The sequence below is a fragment of the Seriola aureovittata genome, chromosome 16 (assembly GCF_021018895.1).
Source record: "Seriola aureovittata isolate HTS-2021-v1 ecotype China chromosome 16, ASM2101889v1, whole genome shotgun sequence".
Classification (NCBI taxonomy): Eukaryota; Metazoa; Chordata; class Actinopteri; order Carangiformes; family Carangidae; genus Seriola; species Seriola aureovittata.
Window position 1 is genome coordinate 907,308 of NC_079379.1, and position 22,496 is coordinate 929,803.

General features: G+C 39.1%; 1 protein-coding gene across 2 annotated transcripts in view; it reads left to right on the forward strand.

Moving 5' to 3' along the window:
• Positions 1-16,705, forward strand: part of phf14 (PHD finger protein 14) — a 143,526-nt gene extending 126,821 nt beyond the window's left edge. For both annotated transcript variants that reach the window (XM_056398743.1, XM_056398744.1), the window contains exon 18: positions 15,382-16,705. In XM_056398743.1, coding sequence (XP_056254718.1) covers positions 15,382-15,456 — 75 coding nt within the window. In that variant the 3' untranslated portion in view covers positions 15,457-16,705. The remainder of the gene's footprint in view (positions 1-15,381) is intronic.
• Positions 16,706-22,496: the final 5,791 nt, after the last annotated feature.

The following is a 22,496-nucleotide window of genomic DNA, read 5'->3' on the forward strand; positions in this document are numbered from 1 at the left end:
TTTAACTACAGTTTAATGTGATTTAAAGGTGAGCAGGGGCAGCTTAACCAGCCTGCAGGGAGCATGGGACATGGTCAGTGGTGGCCAGGCGGGATGCCAAAGATGAAGGGAAAATCAATGGCTAGGAGTCACCTCGATCATTTTAACTAGGCGCTACAGATGCCCATGGCCCTCTCAGGGGCCAATTTGTGGAGTAAACAGTAGTGTGTGATTGCTGTCGGGGTCCCTAGTGGCCCCAACAGTCTATTTCTCTGGATCTGGCTCCATTCTAATAACCCTCTTAGCAGACAGCGTATATGAGGCCACTTTCTGGCCCCCCTCAGTGTTTTATGGCCATAAACCGTGTAACGGCAACATTCTCCAAAGCCCATGGCTCCTGCTGCGTGGGTACAAAGCGTGCTGTATTCTGAGGGTATTCTGGATATGAACACAACACTTTCCTTCCATAAACATACATCACAAACTTTAGTTTAACATTTCTTTTTGCAAACCCACCACAGCTGAATATCATGGTATTTTAAACATATTTCTGGCCTTGTCTTGTTAAGGACTCGGATACAAAACATATTCACATATACTGTCTTGTTTTGAGAAGACAATATATCATATGTTTTACATTCATAAAACACAATTGTGTCATTTTTATTGTTTAAGCAAAAACTTTCCCTAGTTCCAAACTGTGAGGATTTGCTGTTTTTCTTTTGTTATATAAAGTATAGTAAGTCTGACTGCTGCTGAAACAAAACTAATCATAATGACACCATCATCTGAGGCTTGAGAGAACTATCATGGACATTTTCCACCACATTTTGACATTTCATTTACTAAATTATTAATATTAATCAAGAAAATAATCAGAAGATTAAAGGATAATGAAAGTAAAGTTTGTTACAGCCCTTAACACACGTTAACACAGTAGCTCCAACGTTGTTTTTCATGTTTGAATTTGAAAACGGATTGGAAAACATACATAAATACAACAAATCTGCACAGTATCAAAGTATAAAACAAACAGCCATAATAATCATTTGTGGTCAGGCTGAAAGCAAGACAGCTGCTAGTAGCCCCCCTTAATGCAATTTTAGTTTGCATATAGCAAAGCTTGAAAGTGACAGTCTAGTGGAGTTAAGTGCATCTTGTTCTCTGCATATGTAAAAGTGGTTATGAACTAATAATGAACAGTATATTAAAACCAGAAGACCATTAATTAGAGATGCAGGACTAATGATGTATATAAGGCTATTTATTTATACAGTACAGCTTGTAGCAGTGAGTGTAATAAACAAAACAGTCCATCATCATCAATTGATGCATGTAATTAGCCAATCAAAGTAGAATACTGAGTAGAATATTTTTTTGCATATAGCTTGTAGCATTGTGCTAATTTAGCTGTTTACCTTATACGCCTGGAGACAGAAGAACAAATTATCACTAGTTTTTAAAGTTTTGTCTCGTCATAAAGTACACATATTTTCAAATGTGAAGATTTTTCTGACATGGAGCCTCTTATTGTTTTAAATAAGAGAAGATGTATAATGATGTATTTAGGATAGGTAAGGCTAGTTAAGACTGGTTTACTCAGACAAGCATGTGTGGAGCCACACACACTTATTGTGCAGACACAGATACATTTAACAAAATGCTGGTGTGCAGTACTGTGTCTCATCGGTGCCATAAATCACACTAATGGGGATGAGCAGAAAGCCTCTTGATCATAACAGAAAGGATTCATAAAATACAACCTGCTGAAGTCTCCATTCCTCTGCTATCAGCATGACTTTCCTTATTGCTACTGTGCATGGATCTCAGTGTTGTCTGCTGCACACCTTATTTCACTGTACTGGCTCATTACAGGAACCGCAAGTCAGATCATTTGCCATTACTAACCCCTCAAACTCACTTCACCCAAATATGAGAAAAGCAGGTGATTCGACGGAGGAAAAGCTGGTTTCAATCATTTGTTTTTAGAAATTTTTAACTTGAACTTTTTGATCTAATACAAGCTGCAGCTTTCAAATATTCCATTGAGGACCCTACAGTACAATGATGTCTGTTTCAAATGTCATAGAGGCTCATTTTGGAAATCTTTGTATCAGCCCCATGGAGACTGTAGAGTTGTGTTGAGTTTATGTAAATATATATATAAATGTAGTCAGAGTTTTTCCTGACTCAAAATGACTGGCTGAATGAGAAGATTTTTCCATCATTTTTTAATTTTTTTTTGTCATATTGTCATTCTTCCAAAAATTCTGTCAGAATATTATACAGAAAGACAAATAATTCCCCCAATGTCCACAACAGAGAACAATATTTTGAGAAAAACTAATTGCAATGTGTGTTCTTCATCTATTAATATCTGAAATGGACTGACTTTAATTATTCCAAGTCTCAGGAGGATTTGTAGTTTAAAATGTCTTTGAGGAAGATGAATAAAAAGGGACGTTAAAATCAGGTAAATATCAGCTTTGTGTTAATACACTCTGAATGACCTCTCACCTGAATACCCTCACCTTGACTCCTCGATCTCGATCTGATCTGACCCAAGCAGGTAAGGTCAGGTCATTTACAAGGCTAATAACCAAAGTGTGTAATAAACAAAACAGTCCATCATCATCACATGATGCATGTAATTAGCCAATCAAAGTAGAATACCAAGTAGAATAACCTTTTGCATGTAGTTTGTAGCATTGTGCTAATTCAGCTGTTTACGATGCCATCCGTGGAAGTGAACACATTTACACCAACAATGAAAGATTGTATGTTTAGGTTCATCACAGAAGTTAGTTTTATAATTTTGTCTTTGAGATGTTCAGAAATAAAGCAGAGATATGAGACCTGTTTATGATTTTCTGCTTTATTCTAATGCTTCTGATATGAGACAGAGAGAAAGTAGCTTTCCTTCCCCTGACTGTGTCCTCTTCTTGGAGGCATCTGTAGTTATCGAGGCGATAAAAAGAAAAACCTGCTTGTGCATTTTACCTCTGATTAAATTAGGCATTGCCTGGTAAGTTCACCTCGGTATCAGTCATGCCTCACTAAAATGGAAATAGGTTTCTTGGAAAAAAATTGGACATTAAAGAATGCCCTTTGTAATAAATGAAATGGGAATTGCAAATATGCACAGTCATGAAATTTAATTGTGCTCTCTGGTGACTGGTTGGTGGGTGCTAAGGAGCAGAAGTGCAGGAGAAATGCTGGGGGCAGAGGTGGTTAAATGTAGCGAGTAACGTACTGCCGGAACAGGCTAATGAAGCCGCTGTTTATGACCCACTGGAATTGTGTCATCTCTTGAATGGCAACAAGATTCCAGTGCACACACAGAAGTACTCACACACACGGCTGCACACACAGACACACATACTCCACAATGTGCTTCTGTCGACCAAATGTGGTGTTGTCTTTAGTAATTTTTATTAATGTTTTTTAGAGGAAAAAGGAGAGAATGTGAACAACCAAATGTGCACTACAATGCAACAATCTGCAGTACAACGGTGTACAACATTAGAGTTTTAATGACTTTATAATGCCAATGAAAGGAATTACAGAAATCAAAGCTATGGGGAAAATTCTATTTAAATACAATGGCACATAAAGACTGTGTTTTTTTGTGTATATAGTCCCTTTAGTGATACACAGGATTTACAGTTGGCTGCTGATAAAGCTAGTTAGAAGCATTTCCTGAGGAGAATGTGTAGGACTGAGTACTGATGTTAATTGGCCTGATTTTCAGTGGGAGTGATCGAGGGATTTAAATGTCCATATTTTCCTCTTCTTCTGTGTTTTATTTGAAGTGTTGATCTGTTTTAAGAACCAAAAACCATCTCACTGTAGTTTTACATCTCCTCTCTCAGGCTTCTCTCTGGAGCCCTAATAACAACAGGTCGGTGAGCCAATCAGAAGAGAGGAGGCTCTGAGCCTCTCCTCTGATTGGCTGACTGTTTTCTGAGTAAGCCGATAACAATAGCAAATTTCAGTGTAAACACTCAGAGAAACCAAATCCTGCAAGGTTGGATGATGGTTCCAGGTGGGCGGGGCTTGGGGCATGGCTGAGAACGGTGACTGCTTTGTTATGACATCACAAAGTTGCAGAAGTCCTGACGGCTGGTTTTAAAGCTCAGTTTCTGAATACAGGATGTGTGCATTTCTCTGTGGACTGAGGCTTTGATACTTTCACAGTATTAATATAGAAGCTAGAGCTGATCTATAATCAATCAACATATGGACATCTGCCTTTATACTATATGGAGCTTTAAACATATCTACACTTGAATATTGTGTATAACTACATGTCATCATCATGAACTTATTCCAATATAGTGCAATACACCCTGATTTATGAATTGAATTTGTACTGTACACAGTGGCTGACACATACAGTAAATACAAAAACACAGACGAGATTGAGTTTTAAGCAATAATTCAAAAAGTGCAAAAAGCCATTCTCTGAAAAAGGAGATTTACATAAAATTATATATTTGACATTTCAATCATCACAGTACAACATTTTATTGAAAACAATATCCAATTAAATAAGCAAATTATGAAATGGAACTGTAATTGTAAATACAGGCCATATTTAAATAAAACTATCTATAATGAGCTATGGCTAAATGAATTAATACTGACCTCCTGTAAATGCTAAACTAAGTCTCAAACCAAATCTGGTTTTATTATTAAACCCAGTTGAAACTGGGATTAGCCCTGCTGTGACTTTACATCAATGCTTGATGGTCGTGCTTCCCTTTATTGTTTGGTAGCGTTGTACAAAGATGTGTGTAACTCTGCTATCATCTGTGTGCTTAAATATATAACTGCGAGAGAAGCGAATCCATCAAAGGTGAGAGAGTGCAACAAAGCAGAGCCTCTCCTGCAAACACACAGTTTGACACACTCTTAAATAAATACAGTGAAAGCAGAAAATATGATAAGAAAATCAGTCACACTAATTAACTGCTAATTCTTTTGAGGACTGTATAGGCTTGATAAAGGACAGCAAAGCTTATTAAAGTACACACAGTGTTGCACATTATGATTCCTTTTCAGTGAAATTTTAATCCGAGTCTTTGAGGTTGATTGCATTGGGTGTGTGGTTGGCAGATCACTTTCTGTGCGTGTGCGTGCGTGTGCGTGTGCGTGCGTGTGCGTGCATGCGTGTGTGCGTGCGTTCAGGGCTAGCAATTAGTGGTGAAAGCAGCAGGGATATGAGGCTGAGCAGTGTTATAGCTGGACTGGTTTTTGTTGCCACCTAGGGCTCAGTCTGAGCTCTTCTCTCCGTGCATCACATGACAGACACCGCTTTGCTCCTGCCCTTTAAAATGGCGACCTCTGCTCGATGAAAAATGTGGCATTTCCTTATCGTATTTGTATATGTTAGTGCCAGAGGGCCTGTCAACCTATGGAAAGCAAGTGGGGAAACAAAAACCCACCCTCCTCCCATCTCTTCCCACTCGGCTCCCCAGAGGAAATTGATGGAGATATCCCACAATGCCAGAGCCCATCGGCTCTTCCAGCACTGTCGGTGGGTGAGCGTCTGTCTCTCCGCTCTCCACAAAGCTAACGTATCTAACAGGGGCCACTGATGCAAAACCCAGCTCCAGCCACAACTTGTGTGCTGCAGAGTGAGAGAACATCAGGAGGCGGAACATCTCAGCATTTTAAACATGCTGCAGATTTTATATCTTCAACAACATACAAAGGTGATATTAGGTTCAGAGTAATTGCTATGGATATGCCACTATTCAAAATCAGGGATTTGTTGTTACTGTCCAGAGGAGAGGAGCGCTCATCATTACCAACCACAACAAAAGGCTTTACCAGCAGCAGGGAGAGCTTTGCTGACCCAGGTTTGGGCTCTCAGGCTACATGTACAGAGATTCAACAGCCCTGTCCTGTTACTGGTGTTAATAACTGCATGTACATATGGCAAGAAAAAAAACTGTCTGTCTGTTTCTGAGGTATAAAAATACATTGAATCAATATTTTTATTCAGAGTTGATATTGTCCTCTAATATGCTGAAACTGAACATTCAGAGATAAGGCAGTAAAGAACAATGTTTAACTAGAAAATTCCAGGGAAATTTTGAGTGGCACAGGGGCTACTGTCGGGATGAGTACATGATTTATTTCCAGTGTTCAAAAGTCACCCTGATCATATTCTGGTTTTGAGAAATGTCTTGATATAAAAGACTCTGATATAAAACAATGTCACATCCCTCCATCATGTATTATGTGGGAAATATCTCATATTCTGTGTTGTTTTTTTAATAAAACAAGAGGCAACATGTCTTCAACTGCCGTTGCCATGGCAATGTGAAAATCTGCCCAGAATTTGGCTTCTACATGGCTTCAAACCGTTACTTCTTTTCAAAAACCGAAAACACCGTGACAGACACTGAAGCCAGAAGTTTTTTAAAGTCTCTATTTTATTCAGATATTCCTTAAAATGAGTGAGTAAGCTCAGTGCGAAGACAGAGTGAGATTCTTTTGATTCTTTATTGCTGCCGGACTCGGCACCCCCGTTTAAATTTTGTGCAGACCCTGCCTGTCAAAGTTACATTTTATGAATCCCAACAACTATGTCTACATTTTGAGAAAGAATTATTTGTCTCCTTTTTACGGTTTGGCCGCGAGCTCGAGTTAAAAATAAAAATAAAGGTTATTTTTTACTGCTTCACGCACTCTAGCCAACTGACGCTGTCACTCTAACTTTGAAGAAAAAGTGATTTGCACTCCTCCTTTGAGTGCTAATAGTTTGAAAAGTTTACATGTTATGTAAAAACAGTTGTTGTGTTTTGGAGAGAGCAGAAATTTTCCTCCGTTTTATAGTTGGAATCACATTTCTACGTGCAGGTATGAGAGAGCTGGGTGACTCAGAAAAAAGGTGAAATTTTGTAGAAAAAAGGTGAAATTTTGTGGGTTTTTAAAAAAAATTCCAATGCATTCCTAATGCATTATTTATTCCCAGTATTTTGGGAATAACTTTGGGAAAAATTGGAATTTTAACACCAAAAGTCATAGCACCTCTTTCGGGATCAAGACGCACGTTTTGATGTATATATTACCGGGGTTTTCTCAAAGCTGCGGGACGAGTTACATGCCAAAATTTGGTGGAAGAATAATAATAAGTCTGAGGAATATTAATAGATGGCACTCCTCTACAGCTATTCTAGCTGTAGAGGAGTGCCTCGGAGCTGAGCACTCGTGGCACTAATAAAAATGCAAATACAATATTTGTCTATAATTAAGTATCACCATAAATACAAAATGTTATTTTAGGTTAATGTATTAATAATTTTATGTATTAGACAGACAACAATTTGAATATAGCAGTTTATATATATATATATATATATATATATATATATATAGCATTTTTTTGCAAGAATGATTTGAAGTCGAAGAAAGTAACTTGACACACGGACACACATACATTTTCATAAAATTACATAAAAACCAACAACATACACATTTTTTTTTTTAAGGTAAACACAAGAATCTTGTGCTACAGAAAATGAACCAGACTCAGTGAATAGCTCCCTAAGCTTAACATGTCCTATGATAACTATTAATTTAGCTATACAGACTAATGAGCAGTGATAACTAACATGTCTTTGGGGTCATCAGGTGGGAACCTCCTTTCACCAGTGTTTCGTCTAGTTGGTCCCACGACACCTCCAGGAGGCTAGACAGTGATCACTTGCGTCCCAGAGTCACTCCCCTAATGCCAGCCATCACTGCTCCTCACACCACCATTTTCTTTATCTTGCCTATGCTACCACAAACAACACCATCATCAACTCTGACAAAACACACTAGCAGATTCAGCAAACAAAAACTCCCCTAAACAGTTCTGTTCTGCTGTGTAGGACTAGATTTTTTTTTGGAAAGTGGCGGCCATTTTGAATGAGGGAGGTAGAGTCAGGGAGCGATGCCTTGTTGAGCTAAACTCTCCCCCGCCGGATTAGGCTGTGCTCTACTTCCCCCTACTCCCCCACTCTCCAAGACAATACAACTCACCTAAAACAAACAAATTCACCTAAACAGTCAAAGACACACTACAAACCAATTCAAAGCGATACAAACAAACAATACAGGCCAACTCACCTGAACTAACCGCATGGTCTCAAAGAGGCTCACACAGGCCACAACCCCCACTTAAAAACACTTCCTCTTCCTGGATTTCTTCCTTGCTTCTCCTAAGAGTCTGTCTATCCTAAGTGCTCCCCCTGCTGGGCCATAAATAACATGTAAACATAAAAAAGTCAAATCTAAAATAATCAGATCTAATATATGATGTGTCGCATCAACAGTTCACATAACTGAACATGTTGCTTTACAAAACTCACTCAAATACTCATCACATAGAAACATGTGTTTTAATATTAACATTCATTTTCACAGTCCATGTATGAGGCTGTTTCCCTGAGCAATCAGTTCTATTCAATCATGCTTTGTGTCTCATATCCAACGTCAGTGATGTAATACTGGTAATTAGAACATTAGTCTTGGTTGTGGTTGTGATATACCCCAGTACTGGTCTAGTATTATTGTTGCTGTATTTGTTGTCCAGGTGGAGGACGCTCATCAAGCTGCTTATGAGTCAGAATATTACAATTCAAACCTATCTGAAAGTAAACCTCGGAATCTGGATAGTGAATTAAGAGAAACACAGACTTTATTTTGTATCCACAAACAGTTCCTGTACTGTGTCCATCAGAAACAGCCAGGAGTGAAAACAGAGGGCAGATATTCAATGCAGAAAGTGACAAGTTTATTTATTTCTATTTTAACTTTATCCACAATTATAGACATGAAGAAGCATCAAGAGGTTTATACTGGCATGTCATAGTGATGTCATAACTATGTTGTCACAGCAGTTAATGCAAAGTGTTACTGTAGGGTTCAGGCTCTCAGCTCTCATCAACCGGGTTTGCAGCTGCAGTAGAAAGTAGTGGTACAGACTGGAGAGACGTGTGGAGACCAAACCAGAACTAAGAAGAGAGTGAATATTGGACTTACCTTCATCAAGTGGACGATAACAACTACTAAGTGAATACTAATGCGGCTGTGTGTCTGTTGGATGTGTAAACAGGAAGTTGTTTACTAGCACACTTATCACACCAAGTCTTAAAGTCCACAATGTGTCACAATAAGTGGAGTTTACACCTTATTCCAATGTCCGCAACTAGGGATAGACAATTAATCGAAATATTATCCAAATTGCAATATGACCAAGTGCAATATCGAAATCACAATAGCAGCAACTCTTTTGATAAAGGTAAAATGTGTCACAACATAAGGAAGCATTGTGGTGCTACAGAGACAGAGAGCCTACAAATCATATTCTCCAGACATAAAGGAACATCAGTATTTGGTACAGACCCAACAAAAATCACATCATCATCATTTTTATATTTTTTTCAATGGAAATCAAATATAACAATGACCAGTCCAACTGAACTCATGATCCATCACAGTTGCAATATCTGTAAAAATAATCACAATATGATTTATGTTGCACATCGTTCAGTCTTACCCCCACCTGACCAAGCCGTGGCTGGATGCAGACATTCTCAAAAAAGTTTGGCTCAGCTATTAATTGCAGTACAGTGGATTTCAGTACAGCTGAATAATGATGTGGCACATGAATTATAACGTTCTCTCACAGCAAATACACCCCTCCCTCAAATAACTCGTCAGATACTCCCCAGGGGATATGTGCATTTCGAATATGATTAACAGCATGTCGTCTCCATCTGTCTGACAATTCAAATTGCATGCTGCACAGGCCATATCTGTAGACTCACTCCATAAGCCTGACTGTAAGAGCAGATAGATGAGGAGTGGGCTCTAACAGGAGGCAATCTTCAGATGTAGTATCACTTCCAGTATGATATTTCATTGGAGTTCAAAGACACGAAAACAGTTGAGGATGGGGCCGTGTCTGTCTCACTGCTGGCCTCATACCCAGACTGAAGGAGTCAGAAGGCGGCAGGATAATACCAGCGACAGTGAAGCTGTGGAGCACTTAGACCCGTCTGCTTTCCCTCAGGCAGAGACAAGACTGACACATGGCCGAGGGGTTGGAGCGAGGACGATAAAGAGCATATGAGAAATCCTGAGGAGGCCCTGAGAGGCCAGGAGGACTGGTTGTCACCCCTCTCCCCAGGGACGTGCACTAAATCAGTTGAGGAGGCTTGGGAGGCACATCTCTGGCTTTATGAGATAGTTAGCATGCGCTGGCCCCTCCTCCCCTCTTGTTTCCCATTTAAGAGCTGACTGGCCCTCTGATAACGGATGGTGCCACAGGTAATTGGAAAATTGGCAGGCCTGTCAGGGAGATTTGGTGGATGGCACAAGTGTATACGATGGCAGAGTTCATGAGGTGTCACCCCACAGCTAGATTTATATCAGCCCTATAGACCATCACCAGTAAGTATCCAGAGTTCAGGAAAAAGTAGCACAATTTTCTCCAGGGGAGACTGCATATCAAGAGTGCTCCAGAAGCTCCGACAAGGTTCCTGTTAGTAAAGAGATGATATATGGTCTGTCCTTTGCATTACCCCTAACCTTAATTCATGGTTTCTACACACGCCTTAACAACTGCTGCAAATAGCTCTGACACCCTCCACTCTGAATTATTTACAGTAAACTCCAGGAAATACAGTTCAACTCATCTTCATCCCAGCCTACCTGACATTTACATTTCAGTGGTTTACATGACAGATACATTGACAGGGTGAATGTGTGGCTGATGTTTAAGTTTCTCTTCTGACACTGATTAAACCCCCATCATTTAGAGTTTTTTTTCATGACAAAAATCCTGTCATGGCCTTAAAATGTGTTGGATGTGACTCTTATGACAAGCCGTTTTAACATTTAATGACAAGTCTGGATATTCATTACAATATCCGTAATTCAATTATTCCTAGTCAAAATGAACATTTCAGATATCCACAATGACATTCTTCCTATCCCAATCCCATTCATGTGTATGGGTTTTTTATATTACAGATATCTTTAATCCAATTGTAGATAGCCACAATGTCAAATGTGGATATCTGCACCTAAATTGTGATTATCCATAATTCCAGTTTGAGATAGCTACAATTTAATTCTGACTAGTCATAATTCCAGTTCAAGATATCTTCAGCTCCTGTCAATTAAAGATATCTATATTGTCCTTTTTAGTTATCTTAAATTATGTTTTAACTAGTCAAAACAATGTTATAGATATCTTGAACTGAATTGTGACTAATCAGATTTAAATTGTAGATATCTTAAACTGGAATTATGGATAGTCATAATTTTGATTGTAGATATCTATTATCAAGTTAGATAGATAGAGATATCTCAAATTGGAGATATCTTTAACTTTCATTCTGCCTAGTCAAAATGTAATTAAATTATGCTACACAACAGCAGGTGGTAAGTAATTCAGGCAAATGTATTGCAACTGGAAACCCACTCTGAAAACAATGAAGAAGCAAATTGTAAAGGGTTGCCTGCAAGTCATTGTATCAGGATGTTAACTACACCAGGCTTCTCCTCTGCCCACCCCCACCCCGTCCCCACACATTGACAGGATTGGCTCCTTAGGTTTGTGACGTATGAAACCCTGGCTGTCTGAATCTGTGTTTAGGAGACTGTCATTGGCTCACTGCAGTTCAAGGTGGAAACACTCAGTCACGGTGTTGATGATTATTTCACTCATACATCTTGTATTATATAAAAACATCATATGGATGTTAACAAGGATAAACACTTGATTCTCATTGCAGAAGGTGTTTAAAATGTGATTTGGTAACACTTGCCACCAGGCTCAGTGTATCTATGTGAATCACATACAGTATACCTTCATTATGTATTATGAAGAGTATGTAATGCACCAGAAAAGGCATGTCTTTGTTATGACTGATCTACTAAAATCCAGTATCAGTGCTGGGAGGTTTTAAGGACCTGATGCCTTGTGTAGAGTGTGGTTCTGACAACCAGTACATCTGCATATGGCTAAAACCAAGATATCAGAGCAGGCAGTGAGCTGCGTCTCTAGAGGTTTCACTGTCTACAAGACAGCATACGAAAGAAAGAAACATATTCGAGCAGTAAAATCTGTGTATGTTTAATGGCATTATGAGATTCAGGGGAAGGCAATAAAATGAGTTGTCAGTCTAAGCAGTGCCCATCCTGAAGAGTAAAAGCTGTCAGATAAAAGTCAATAACAGGAAGAGACAAGAGTCTTATTTGCTGTCATATAGGGCAAAGATTTACTGGGTGTTTAAAACAAATAAAAGTATGATCTGCTTAAAACACACTGCCAGTTGGTGCATTGCCTGAACTGAATACTTACTTTTGGAGACTCCATTGCTGATGCATGGAGAGCTAAAATAACAGAGCATGACTTTCTGCATTTCACTTCAGCTTCGTGTTGGTGGATTCGATGGTAAGAATCACATTTAATGCTGCATTGTGCCTCTGTCTCTGTACGACTGCTGACGTGGCTGTAGACACTCAGTCTTTGGGTAACAGCTGGAAATGAGTGAGTTATTGTTATAAATCTGCAAGAACATCATTTTCCAGATATAATTACAAAATTTTTAGAGCAAGTAGTCTAATATTAAAGGAGTCTACTGGTGAATTTTCTCATCACAATCTATTGTTGGAAGATTTATTCTGTAGCTCATCTTTTCATAGTCGGGTTTTAGTTAGTAAGCACACGGTCGTTACAGCTGTGAGGGGCGAAGATGACAGACATTATGGTTTAGTAGCTTTTAGATTCCAAGTGTTTTTATAGGCACGGACCAGACAGTGCTGAGATCAGTCTGTCAGGGAGAATTCATGTTATTTATGTATATTTGTGCTTGACAGACAGAGAATTAGAATCTAACTAATATGTGCTCTGAGCTCGCTTGAGGAATGTGGATTCAGGAGGTGTTGTGGGCTGCACATCCCAACTTAGTAATCACACACTTTGTTGTGTAGATGTGTTTATTATCCTCTAGATGGGGGATAATAGTATTTGTCAGAGTCGTTTAATCACTGCTGTAGCTCTCATCACTGTCACTTTCACTTTGTCTGCTTTACTAACTGAGCCGGCTCCTGGCTGGTCCCACCACCGTTCCTGTTCTGAGTGTGTCACTTTGATTTTCATACATTTGGAAGCTGTTTTGTTATTTATTTAAAAAAAGAAAAGTTAATGCTCTTTTCTTTGCGGTCAATACAGCAGTTGATTATTTTGTCTTTAACACAGTGGATCCAAAAAGCCTGATTTAGATGTTAGTGACTTAGATACTGTGATCCATCAGTTTGAAGTCTTACTGACTAAATCAATAGTACATAAAACACAAAGTAAGTAAAGAAACAACATAGTACAAAGTGATTTCTAATGGCAACTGGTAAAACTTACAACACCAATAAATGGAGGCATTTATATAGAGTTTTTATAGTCGTTTTGACCACTCAATGCACTTTACAATACTCATCCATTCACTCACACATACAAATACACTCAAACATGTGGACTGGATGAGTAAGGGATCCTCTGATTAGTGGACGACCCGCTCTGCCTCCTGAGCCACAGCCACCACTCTAAACCTGCTTCCCCTTTTCCTCCTCTTCCTCCTGTGTCTCTCTTCACAGCCTTCATAAACTACACTCAAACCCTTAACACACATACAGTACATACCTGCCCATTTCCATGATCTACACCTGTAGTACACTGGCCTGTAATTGTCACACACCGCTACTGTGTGTGTGTGTGTCTACAGCTGAGCCCTGAGAGCTGACGTCCTGCTAACTGGCCAATAGCATGTGTAACCTCAGGGGTTTTATCACAGAATAAATCTTTAACTGAATTTTCTGAAAGCTGATCCATGACTCTCTGGTTTGTCATTTTGTCATTTTAGCTATGACAAAATGACAAAAAGTTTCTTAGTATAGAATATTTGAACATCTCACCATTTTAGGTGAGATGTTCAAATATTCCTCTCCCACACAGTTGAAGATATATTAGAAATTTAGAGAGAGAAAACCTCAGAAACATGTTTCAGCTTTTCAGAAGGGTTCAGGCTGATGAAAGAAACCTTCAAAGATACAGATGCTAGCGGAACAAAAGCTAATTAGGAGATTATGTGGCAGTTCTCTGTTAGCCAGTTAACCTATAATAGTTAAATAGCCAAAATGAATTTTATTGAAAATGAATGGCTCTACATTAAACAACTGGTTCTTTTGCAGCTTTGCAATCTGAAGCATGTGCTCAAGAGCGGCCATCATTCTCTCTTTCTCTCTTCTTCTCTTGGAGACAACTGCCGATAGATCCTAACTCCAAGAAAACTGATTGAAACTGATTAAAACGGATGTATTAAACAAAGCTTTCAGTTACCCCTTAACAGCAGCTGACAAAAAAATGCCCACTTAAGGTCCACACTTTTTCCTTGTCCTGGAGCTTTTAACCATTTCACATTCTCATTAGCTGATTGAGTTTGCTTAGTTGTCCAAGGACTGTAGATGTTCATACTTTCAGCACTGCTTATCCATGTTGGCCTGACAGTTCAAGTAAAATTAAGTGAATGCATGAGCTGTAAAGCCATTTTGTCAGTGAAGTTTATTCTGGAAAAAAATACGGTGGCCAAGATGGATCAACACAATGCAAAAGTCACAAAAACAAATGTATAAAAGCTGCATTTGTGTTGTGGCTTTTGCATTGTTTTGACCCATTTGGGCCACCACAGAAAAGCTCTGAATAGTTCTAATTCAGTTTCACCGAGTCTTAAAGAAAATCAGTATGAACTTATCAAGATCAGGCAAAGATGTGGGTTTTGTCTGCCCGAGCCATAAATCCAAGACACTGCACACATCTATACATTCATTTGTGTACATGCAGGTAGTGGTACAGTCACACTGCAGGGTAAGTTGAACAGAGAGTGGTACATGACTAATAAACATACCAACCTGCATCTGGTAGAGACAGGCCATGACTTCAACTAGCTGCCACCATAGACAGATGTAGCCTCTGTGACGAAGTTTTGACGCACAGAGTGACCAAAAATGAAATGTGAAAGAGGAGGAGCGTGTGTGAAGCCAAGACTTCAGTTCATGCCAGTTTGTGGCAGGTATACGCTCATCCACCTGTGATTCAAAGAGGCTACGCTCTCAATTATACATATAGTCCTCAATAAGAACAGTTGAGTTATATAAACAGTTGTCATGAAGGAGGAATATTAGCTGGTGGTCATTAGAGGAACTGCATTTTTTTCTGAGGTTGCAACTTGCCTGCCACTCACTGGTGATACAGAGCCACCCTCTGCATTAATAATCCTAATGTGTTTCAGTGTGATATAACAGTATAGCAGTGAAACAGTGTGATGTGTCCTGTGTTTGCAGGAGGAAGAGGAGGAGCAGCTGGAGGAAGATGACTCTGTTAAAGAGGAAACAGCAGAGCAGGAGATTCCAAACTGAACACCACAAGAGGACATGGACACACCACTGCCCTGTGGCATCACCTTCAGTCTATAGCACATGTAACTTTCTACTAGCCTCCCAAAGTTTGTAGACAGCCAGCAGTTAGTTTCCACTCCAGATAGTTTAGCAAACAGAGGTGTATTTTAGAAAACTTAAATGGTGATATCTTTGGACTCGAGGTAGAGTTTGTACTTTTTATGGACGTGGCTGAACAGATGGACAGATTTCAGACATCTTCATGGAGCAGCACATTAAAGCATCCAGTCGTAGGTGCACACACACACCTCTGTGCTTCTTCTGCAGCTCAGATATGTGCCTGACTGTTACCGCCCAGCCACCCAACGTATTAAGGGACACTTTCCATGCAATCTATTTTCATACACTAATGATCATCAGACATTGTGTTCACATGGAGCATCCTCAGTCTCCTGTTCAGTAGAGCACAGCTGAGCCCATGGAGCACATTCACTCTGGTCTGACGACAGCAGTGATGTGCTTTCCACCGTCTTCAAACACTTTTCACGTGACATTTGACTGGAGGATTTTATTTTTATATTTTATGCATATCTTCTTACTTCCCTCATTTTAAATATCTACTTATTTTGTCACTACATCAGTGAAGTATTGAGTTTTGTTTTGATGTTCAAAAACTTTTTTATCTTTGATTTTCAGTATCTTTAAGTGCTACATACAAATATACCACCATTGGATTTGTAATAAAATCTTCCATGTTTAGGAAATGTGTCTACTCAGAGATTGTATTAACACACTTTGTAAAGTAGAATTAGTTTAGGGCTTTTTTTCTTAGTCAGATGGTAGTTTGACCTGCTGGTAGTCTGTGGTCCATGGTCTCGAGGCTCCCTGTGAATCATCCCTCACTTGTCAGCAAAGTTTAACAACTGTAAATTAACCAAAGCCACAAAGAAAGAGTATAAGTGTTCATAGCTTCAGTGTCTCAAATGTACTACTACTACTACATGTAATTTGATGCTAAATACAATGGATTTACCTCCAATCAGAAGAAATGTAAAGTTGATTTGACTTTTAGTTTATATGTCACAGAGTTTTGTTTACATGCTAAAGTATCATCCGACTTGACCAGAGACTACTGTCAGGCCAAAGCACCGTCAGACTGTCACAGTAAATCTGGAATTATCCCTTAAAGTGCCAATAAATCTGAACTGCAAAAAAGTTTTTCATCTCTTTGACTGATGCTCAGTGCACATTAAATGTTTGAATTCTGTAAGTGTGGTTCTTGTCTGACTGTAGTGAAAAAATATTGGTGGGTACGACCTGTAATATAAATTTAATTCAAGACACAAAAACACTTTAGGAGCACGATTCAGAAAATCGATTCTCAATTCAGAAACGATTGTAATAGATCATATGGTGTATGACATTATACATTTCATATGTGATGGTCAGCGGTGTGGTGTTGCAGCTCAAAAGTTGCAGCTCGTTGTGAAAGTGATGTAACCACTTTTTCTACAGTGACAAGTTCACATAGATCAGTCAACTTTGATCACATGATCAAATGTTAGAGTGACTTTATGAACAGTTTCATCATGTTGAGAATATGAGGCAGCATCAGACAAACATCCAGCTCAGTAATATATGACCATACTATGGATGTAGCAGCTTGTAATTAGCGTAGCATTAAGCAGCAGGTGAATGAACACAAGTAGTTTGTATTTTGAATGATTTCATTTCCTGACTTTAATAATGATAATAATAATAGCTTGGATTTTTATAGCACCTTTCAAGGTACCCAAGGCCACTTTACAGGGAAAGAAACACAAAATAAATAAAAAACAAATAAATTAATGTCCAGAGATGAGGCTGTGCGGCTTCCAGGAGAGCGTTCCAGAGGGAGGGGGCTGCCACACTGAATGCTCTGTCACCGAAAGATCGCAGGCTGGTGTAGGGGGTGGAGAGCAGACTAGTGTCGGAGGACCATAGGTTCCGGTACGGGGTATATGGGTGGAGGAGGTCAGACAGGTACTGGGATGCGAGATCATGGAAGGATTTGTAGGTGAGGGAGAGGACTTTGTACTGGATGCAGGCTTTGACCGGAAGCCAAAGCCAAAGATAATGCTGGTCTCGTGGCATGGAGAACGGGGTTGACAGTGTAGAATCCACAACTGGGTGGTGGAGCTGAAGGATCACTTGCTAACAGGGCTATGCTAGCAGCTGTTCAGCAAGGCTGACATCTGACTGGCAGCAAACAGCTAACAGCAGATCGGCCAAGAAGGTAATTACACGGGGCCAGATGTGCACAATCTACAAACTGTTTGCAGCACCAGACTGGGAAGTGTAGAGACAGGATGGCTAGTTCCAACATTCAGTGAAAAAGGAACAGATTAGCACAACAAACAAGGTTTTGCCACAGAATGAGAAGCAGTGACATACACACCAGCGTCCTCTCACATCTGGCAGAACAATAACTTGTCATCGCTACACTGTACACTGTACAATGCCCTTGACTTTTGCCAAGCAAATAATGCCACATTGAAAACATCCAAACACTATCCATTCAGAGGAGAAGCTGCAGTGTAGGCAGAGGTCAAGTTAAGATAAGAGGCTAGGTTATGAAAACATAGCTAAACAAGCTTTTATTTCCAGCAGCACAAGCTGTCCAAGTGTAACAAGGCATGGCAAATTCATCTGTATAGCACATTATCGTACACAGAGGTTATTCAATGTGCTTAACAGAAATAAAAGAAGCATCAAAATAGAAGTAAAAAGCACAATAAGAAAAGAGTATAAAAACAGTATAACAAACACATTATAAAATAGGTAAAGTGCAAGATTAAAATTTAGATGAAGGCAGAGGAAAATAGAGCAGTTTTTAGCTTCTTATTAAGGCCAGTTACAGTTTGGGCAGATTTGATCTTCAGTGGGAGCTGGTTCCAGCATGGGCAGCATAATGTCTGAAAGCCATTTTACCGTGTTTAGTCTTTAAGCACACCGGCTCCTGCAGATCTTAGAGACCTATTTGGCTCATATACATGGAACATTTCAGAAATATATTTAGGGCCCAGACCATTTAGTGACTTATAGACAATAAGTAAAACTTTGAAGCCGACTGTCTATCTGAGTGGAAGTCAGTGCAATGACCTGTGAACTGGAGTGATATGCTCTCTTTTCTTAGTAAGAACCAGAGCAGCAGCATCTGAATCTGAAAGTTGTAGCTGTATAATGGTCTTATTTGGTGAACCAGTGAGGAGAGGGTTGCAATAATCAACTCTGGAAGATATAAAGGCATGAATGAGTTTCTCTAAGCCTTGATTAGAGACAAAGTCTCTGACCCTAACTGTTTCTGAGGTGGCAAAATGCAGATTTTGTTATAGCTTTGATGTGGTCACTAAAACTAAGATCGCAATGCATGATAACACCCAGGTTTTTAACATGGGTGGAAGTCTTTAGTGCTCTAGACTCCAGGTAGGCACTAAGTTGCAACTTTCCTTCTTTGTTCCCAGATAGAACTATCTCAGTCTGGTCTTTATTTAATTGGAGGAACTTTTGTTACATCCAGCCATTCACTTTTTCAAGGCACAGACACAGAGAGTCAATGGGACTTAAATCATGAGGTGAAAGAGCTAAATAAATCTGTGAGTCATCTGCATAGCTGTGATAAGCCTCCCTGTGCTCTTGGAAGATATGGCCAATAGGGAGCATATAAATTTTGAACAAAAGGGGCCCAAGGATGGATCCTTGTGGGACTCTGTATGGCATGGTAGTTTTCACTGATTCATGAGTACCAATAGAGACAAAACAATCCCTACCCTCTAAGTATGTCCTGAACCATGTGAGAGCTGTTGCTGAGAGAACAACCCAGTTCTCTAATTTGTCTAGCAGCATTTTATGATCAACAGTATCAAATGCTCCACTAAGATCTAGCAGTAATTTTACCTGAGTCTGTGTTTACGTGAATATCATTTTAGTACCTTAAGGAGGGCAGTTTCAGTACTGTGATGTTGACAAAACCTGACTGGAAGCCATTTATGTTCAATTGGTTGATTTGGTTATAAACTACTTTCTCCATGACCTTGCCTATGAATGGGAGGTTTGAGATGGGCCTATAATTACTATTGCATAGGCGTCCAGGTTTGTCTTTTTTAGGAGAACTGCAGTCCTTAGTGATGCTGGAAAAGTGCCTGAAAGAAGGAAGCCATTCACAATCTGCCAAAGTTCGGATTTTAAACAGCTAAAATCAGTTTTACAAAAACTTGTGGCTAGAGTATCATGTTAGCAAGGAAAAGGCCTCAGATGTAGCACTATTTCTTCAAGAGTATTACCACCAATAGCAGTAAATTCTGACATAGGGACTGTATTTTTTCTGAGTGTTGGTATAGGTGTTGTCAAGGTATTGCTCAGCTGGATAGAGCTAATACTTGATCTAATGTTTTGGATGTTTTGGTGGAAAAAAGAAGCAAACTCATTACACTTTTTAGCTGATAAAAACTCTTGAGATAACTGTGTTGGGGGATTTCTTAATGATATAATGTGTAAGATCTGGCCAGATCTGGCCTGAATTTTAGTTTAAAATGTTCATCAATCATATCAACATATCAATAGTATGTGAAGGAGCTACAGTGATGATGTCATGACCAAGACCTCCATCTATTTTATTTCAGAGATATCTACTGAAATGTACATGCTAACCAACTAGCTGCATCCTGGGCCGTGTTGTAATACCACTTTATGACACTAGATGCTGTGTGAGTCAGTGTAGCGTCTAGTCTGCCCTCAGTCCCATGAAGAAGAAAAGCTTCCTCCAGAGCTTGAATTTACTCAACAGCTCCCGATTAAAAACCTCCCGACTAGCGTCACAGAAACGCACAGATGTCTGAAATGCCTAGAAAGTGATCCTTATCTCCATCCCGAAGGACCAACAAGAAACCACGTTCAACAGCGAAGAAAAGAAGAAAACACAAGTAAATCCTGATATGTTTTTCCACCACCTGAGACAGCTCCAGGCGAGGAAAGAAATGCAGTTTGATGCTGAGCTCGCAACTTTTCTGTTAGACTGGTGAGTAAAATCTAATGTTGGTTTACAGCTGAAGGTATGGATTTCTGCAAGAAAGTATCTTTTTTGACATATTTTTAAAATCTAATGTCAGTTACTGTTACAGGTCTATTATACACTGGTAACACATTTTGTACCCTCTGGGGTTCCTCGCGTCCAAAAAAGGACACACAAAGAAAATGCTATAAAATCATCATATATCATTTTTTTGCATACATCTCTTAAACCACTTCAGTTCTGCTCAAACCTACCCAATGTTTATTAGTTTTCAGGATTTTAACCCTTTAAATGCCAGTTTGAAGACATGTTGCCTCTTGTTTTATTAAAAAAAACAACACAGAATATGAGATATTTCCCACATAATACATGATGGAGGGATGTGACATTGTTTTATATCAGAGTCTTTTATATCAAGACATTTCTCAAAACCAGAATATGATCAGGGTGACTTTTGAACACTGGAAATAAATCATGTACTCATCCCGGCAGTAGCCCCCGTGGCACTCAAAATTTCCCTGGAATTTTCTAGTTTATAATAATATCTTATTGACTGTTGCAGTATTTTACCTTTTTATTGTTATTTCCTATAAATATGTTTATTGTATACGGCATTATACAGCAAGCAAAATATCTTGTAAGTAAAAACCTACCTAATGGCAATAAACCTTATTTTCTGAATCTGCCTTTGTGATGATGTCATCATCCCTTCGTCATGCTGCTGTAGCCTGACACCCATGTGTCATGCAGTATACCCTGGCCTTCATATTTATATAGGTAAATAAAAACATACTGTTTGTACTACAAGTACTCATAATTTGTTTTAGTGCTATCAACAATTTTAACTATCAACAATCAATCCACATATAAATAAGAAATTATACGGAACTTTGGGAAAACAATAACATGATTAATTGGGCAGGAACTAAGAGGAAAAATGCTGCCCCCTGTGGAGGTGGAGCAAGTGGCACGATATTACACATTATACCTTTAATCTATCCACAGTGGGGAATAGAGCACAAGTGTTGTTAATATTCCCATTAATGATGTTAGAGAAGTAATATTGTCTAACCCTGCATAACTCCAAGTTATAGATACGGAGATTCTCTTTAAAAATGGCATATTTGAAGCTTAGTTTTCCTCCATTTACGTTCAGGCTTCCTGCATTCTCTCTTTTGGTTTGCTACTGTAGTGACATTCTTTATTGTGCTTTATGTTCTCAGGTCATTTTAACCTTGACCAAGGACCTTGAGATAAATTGACTAAGATGGTCGTCCACAGACTCTGCTGTTATACTTGGTGTCATGGACATTGCTTCCTTAAACAGATTGCTGGTATTCTCATTAATGTACCTCTTATAGACAGTTTTAGATCTGGTTTGGGTGGTTGGAGTGACCGGCCCATCAAGGAAAGCACAGAAATGATCAGAAAGATCCAAGTCAATAACAGTAACAGTAGGAATACTGAGACCCTTGCTGATAACCAAGTCCAGTGTATGACCTCGAACATGCTGTACCACATCAAATGTATCAAACAACGCAATAAGTGCTGTCATCAGCATTGTAAATGTGAATATTAAAATAACCAGTTAAAAGAGTTAAAATCTGTTGAAATGATTGATGTCATTTCAGAAAATTCATCAATAAAGTTTGGGTCATATTTCAGGGGTCTGTAGATAACAGGTAGTAAAATGATTAGAGAGCTCTTCATCACAGTACAAACATATTGGAAGGAGTTATACTCCCCAAGAGTATTCATTCAAATGCATGTTTATATAGAGCAGCTACACCGCCACCTCCCCTGCCAAGTCAGGAAACATTGAAAGTTGGGGGGCTGACTCAAGGAGAACTGCTGTACTGCAGCTGTTCTCCAACCATGATTCAGTTAAAAACATCAAATCTAACTGATATGTAGAAATAAGATCATTAACTATTAACTATACTGGGCTTTGTTGGCAAGTGATCGAATGTTAAAAACAGCTAACTTTAAAATATAGGACGGGCTTGGAACA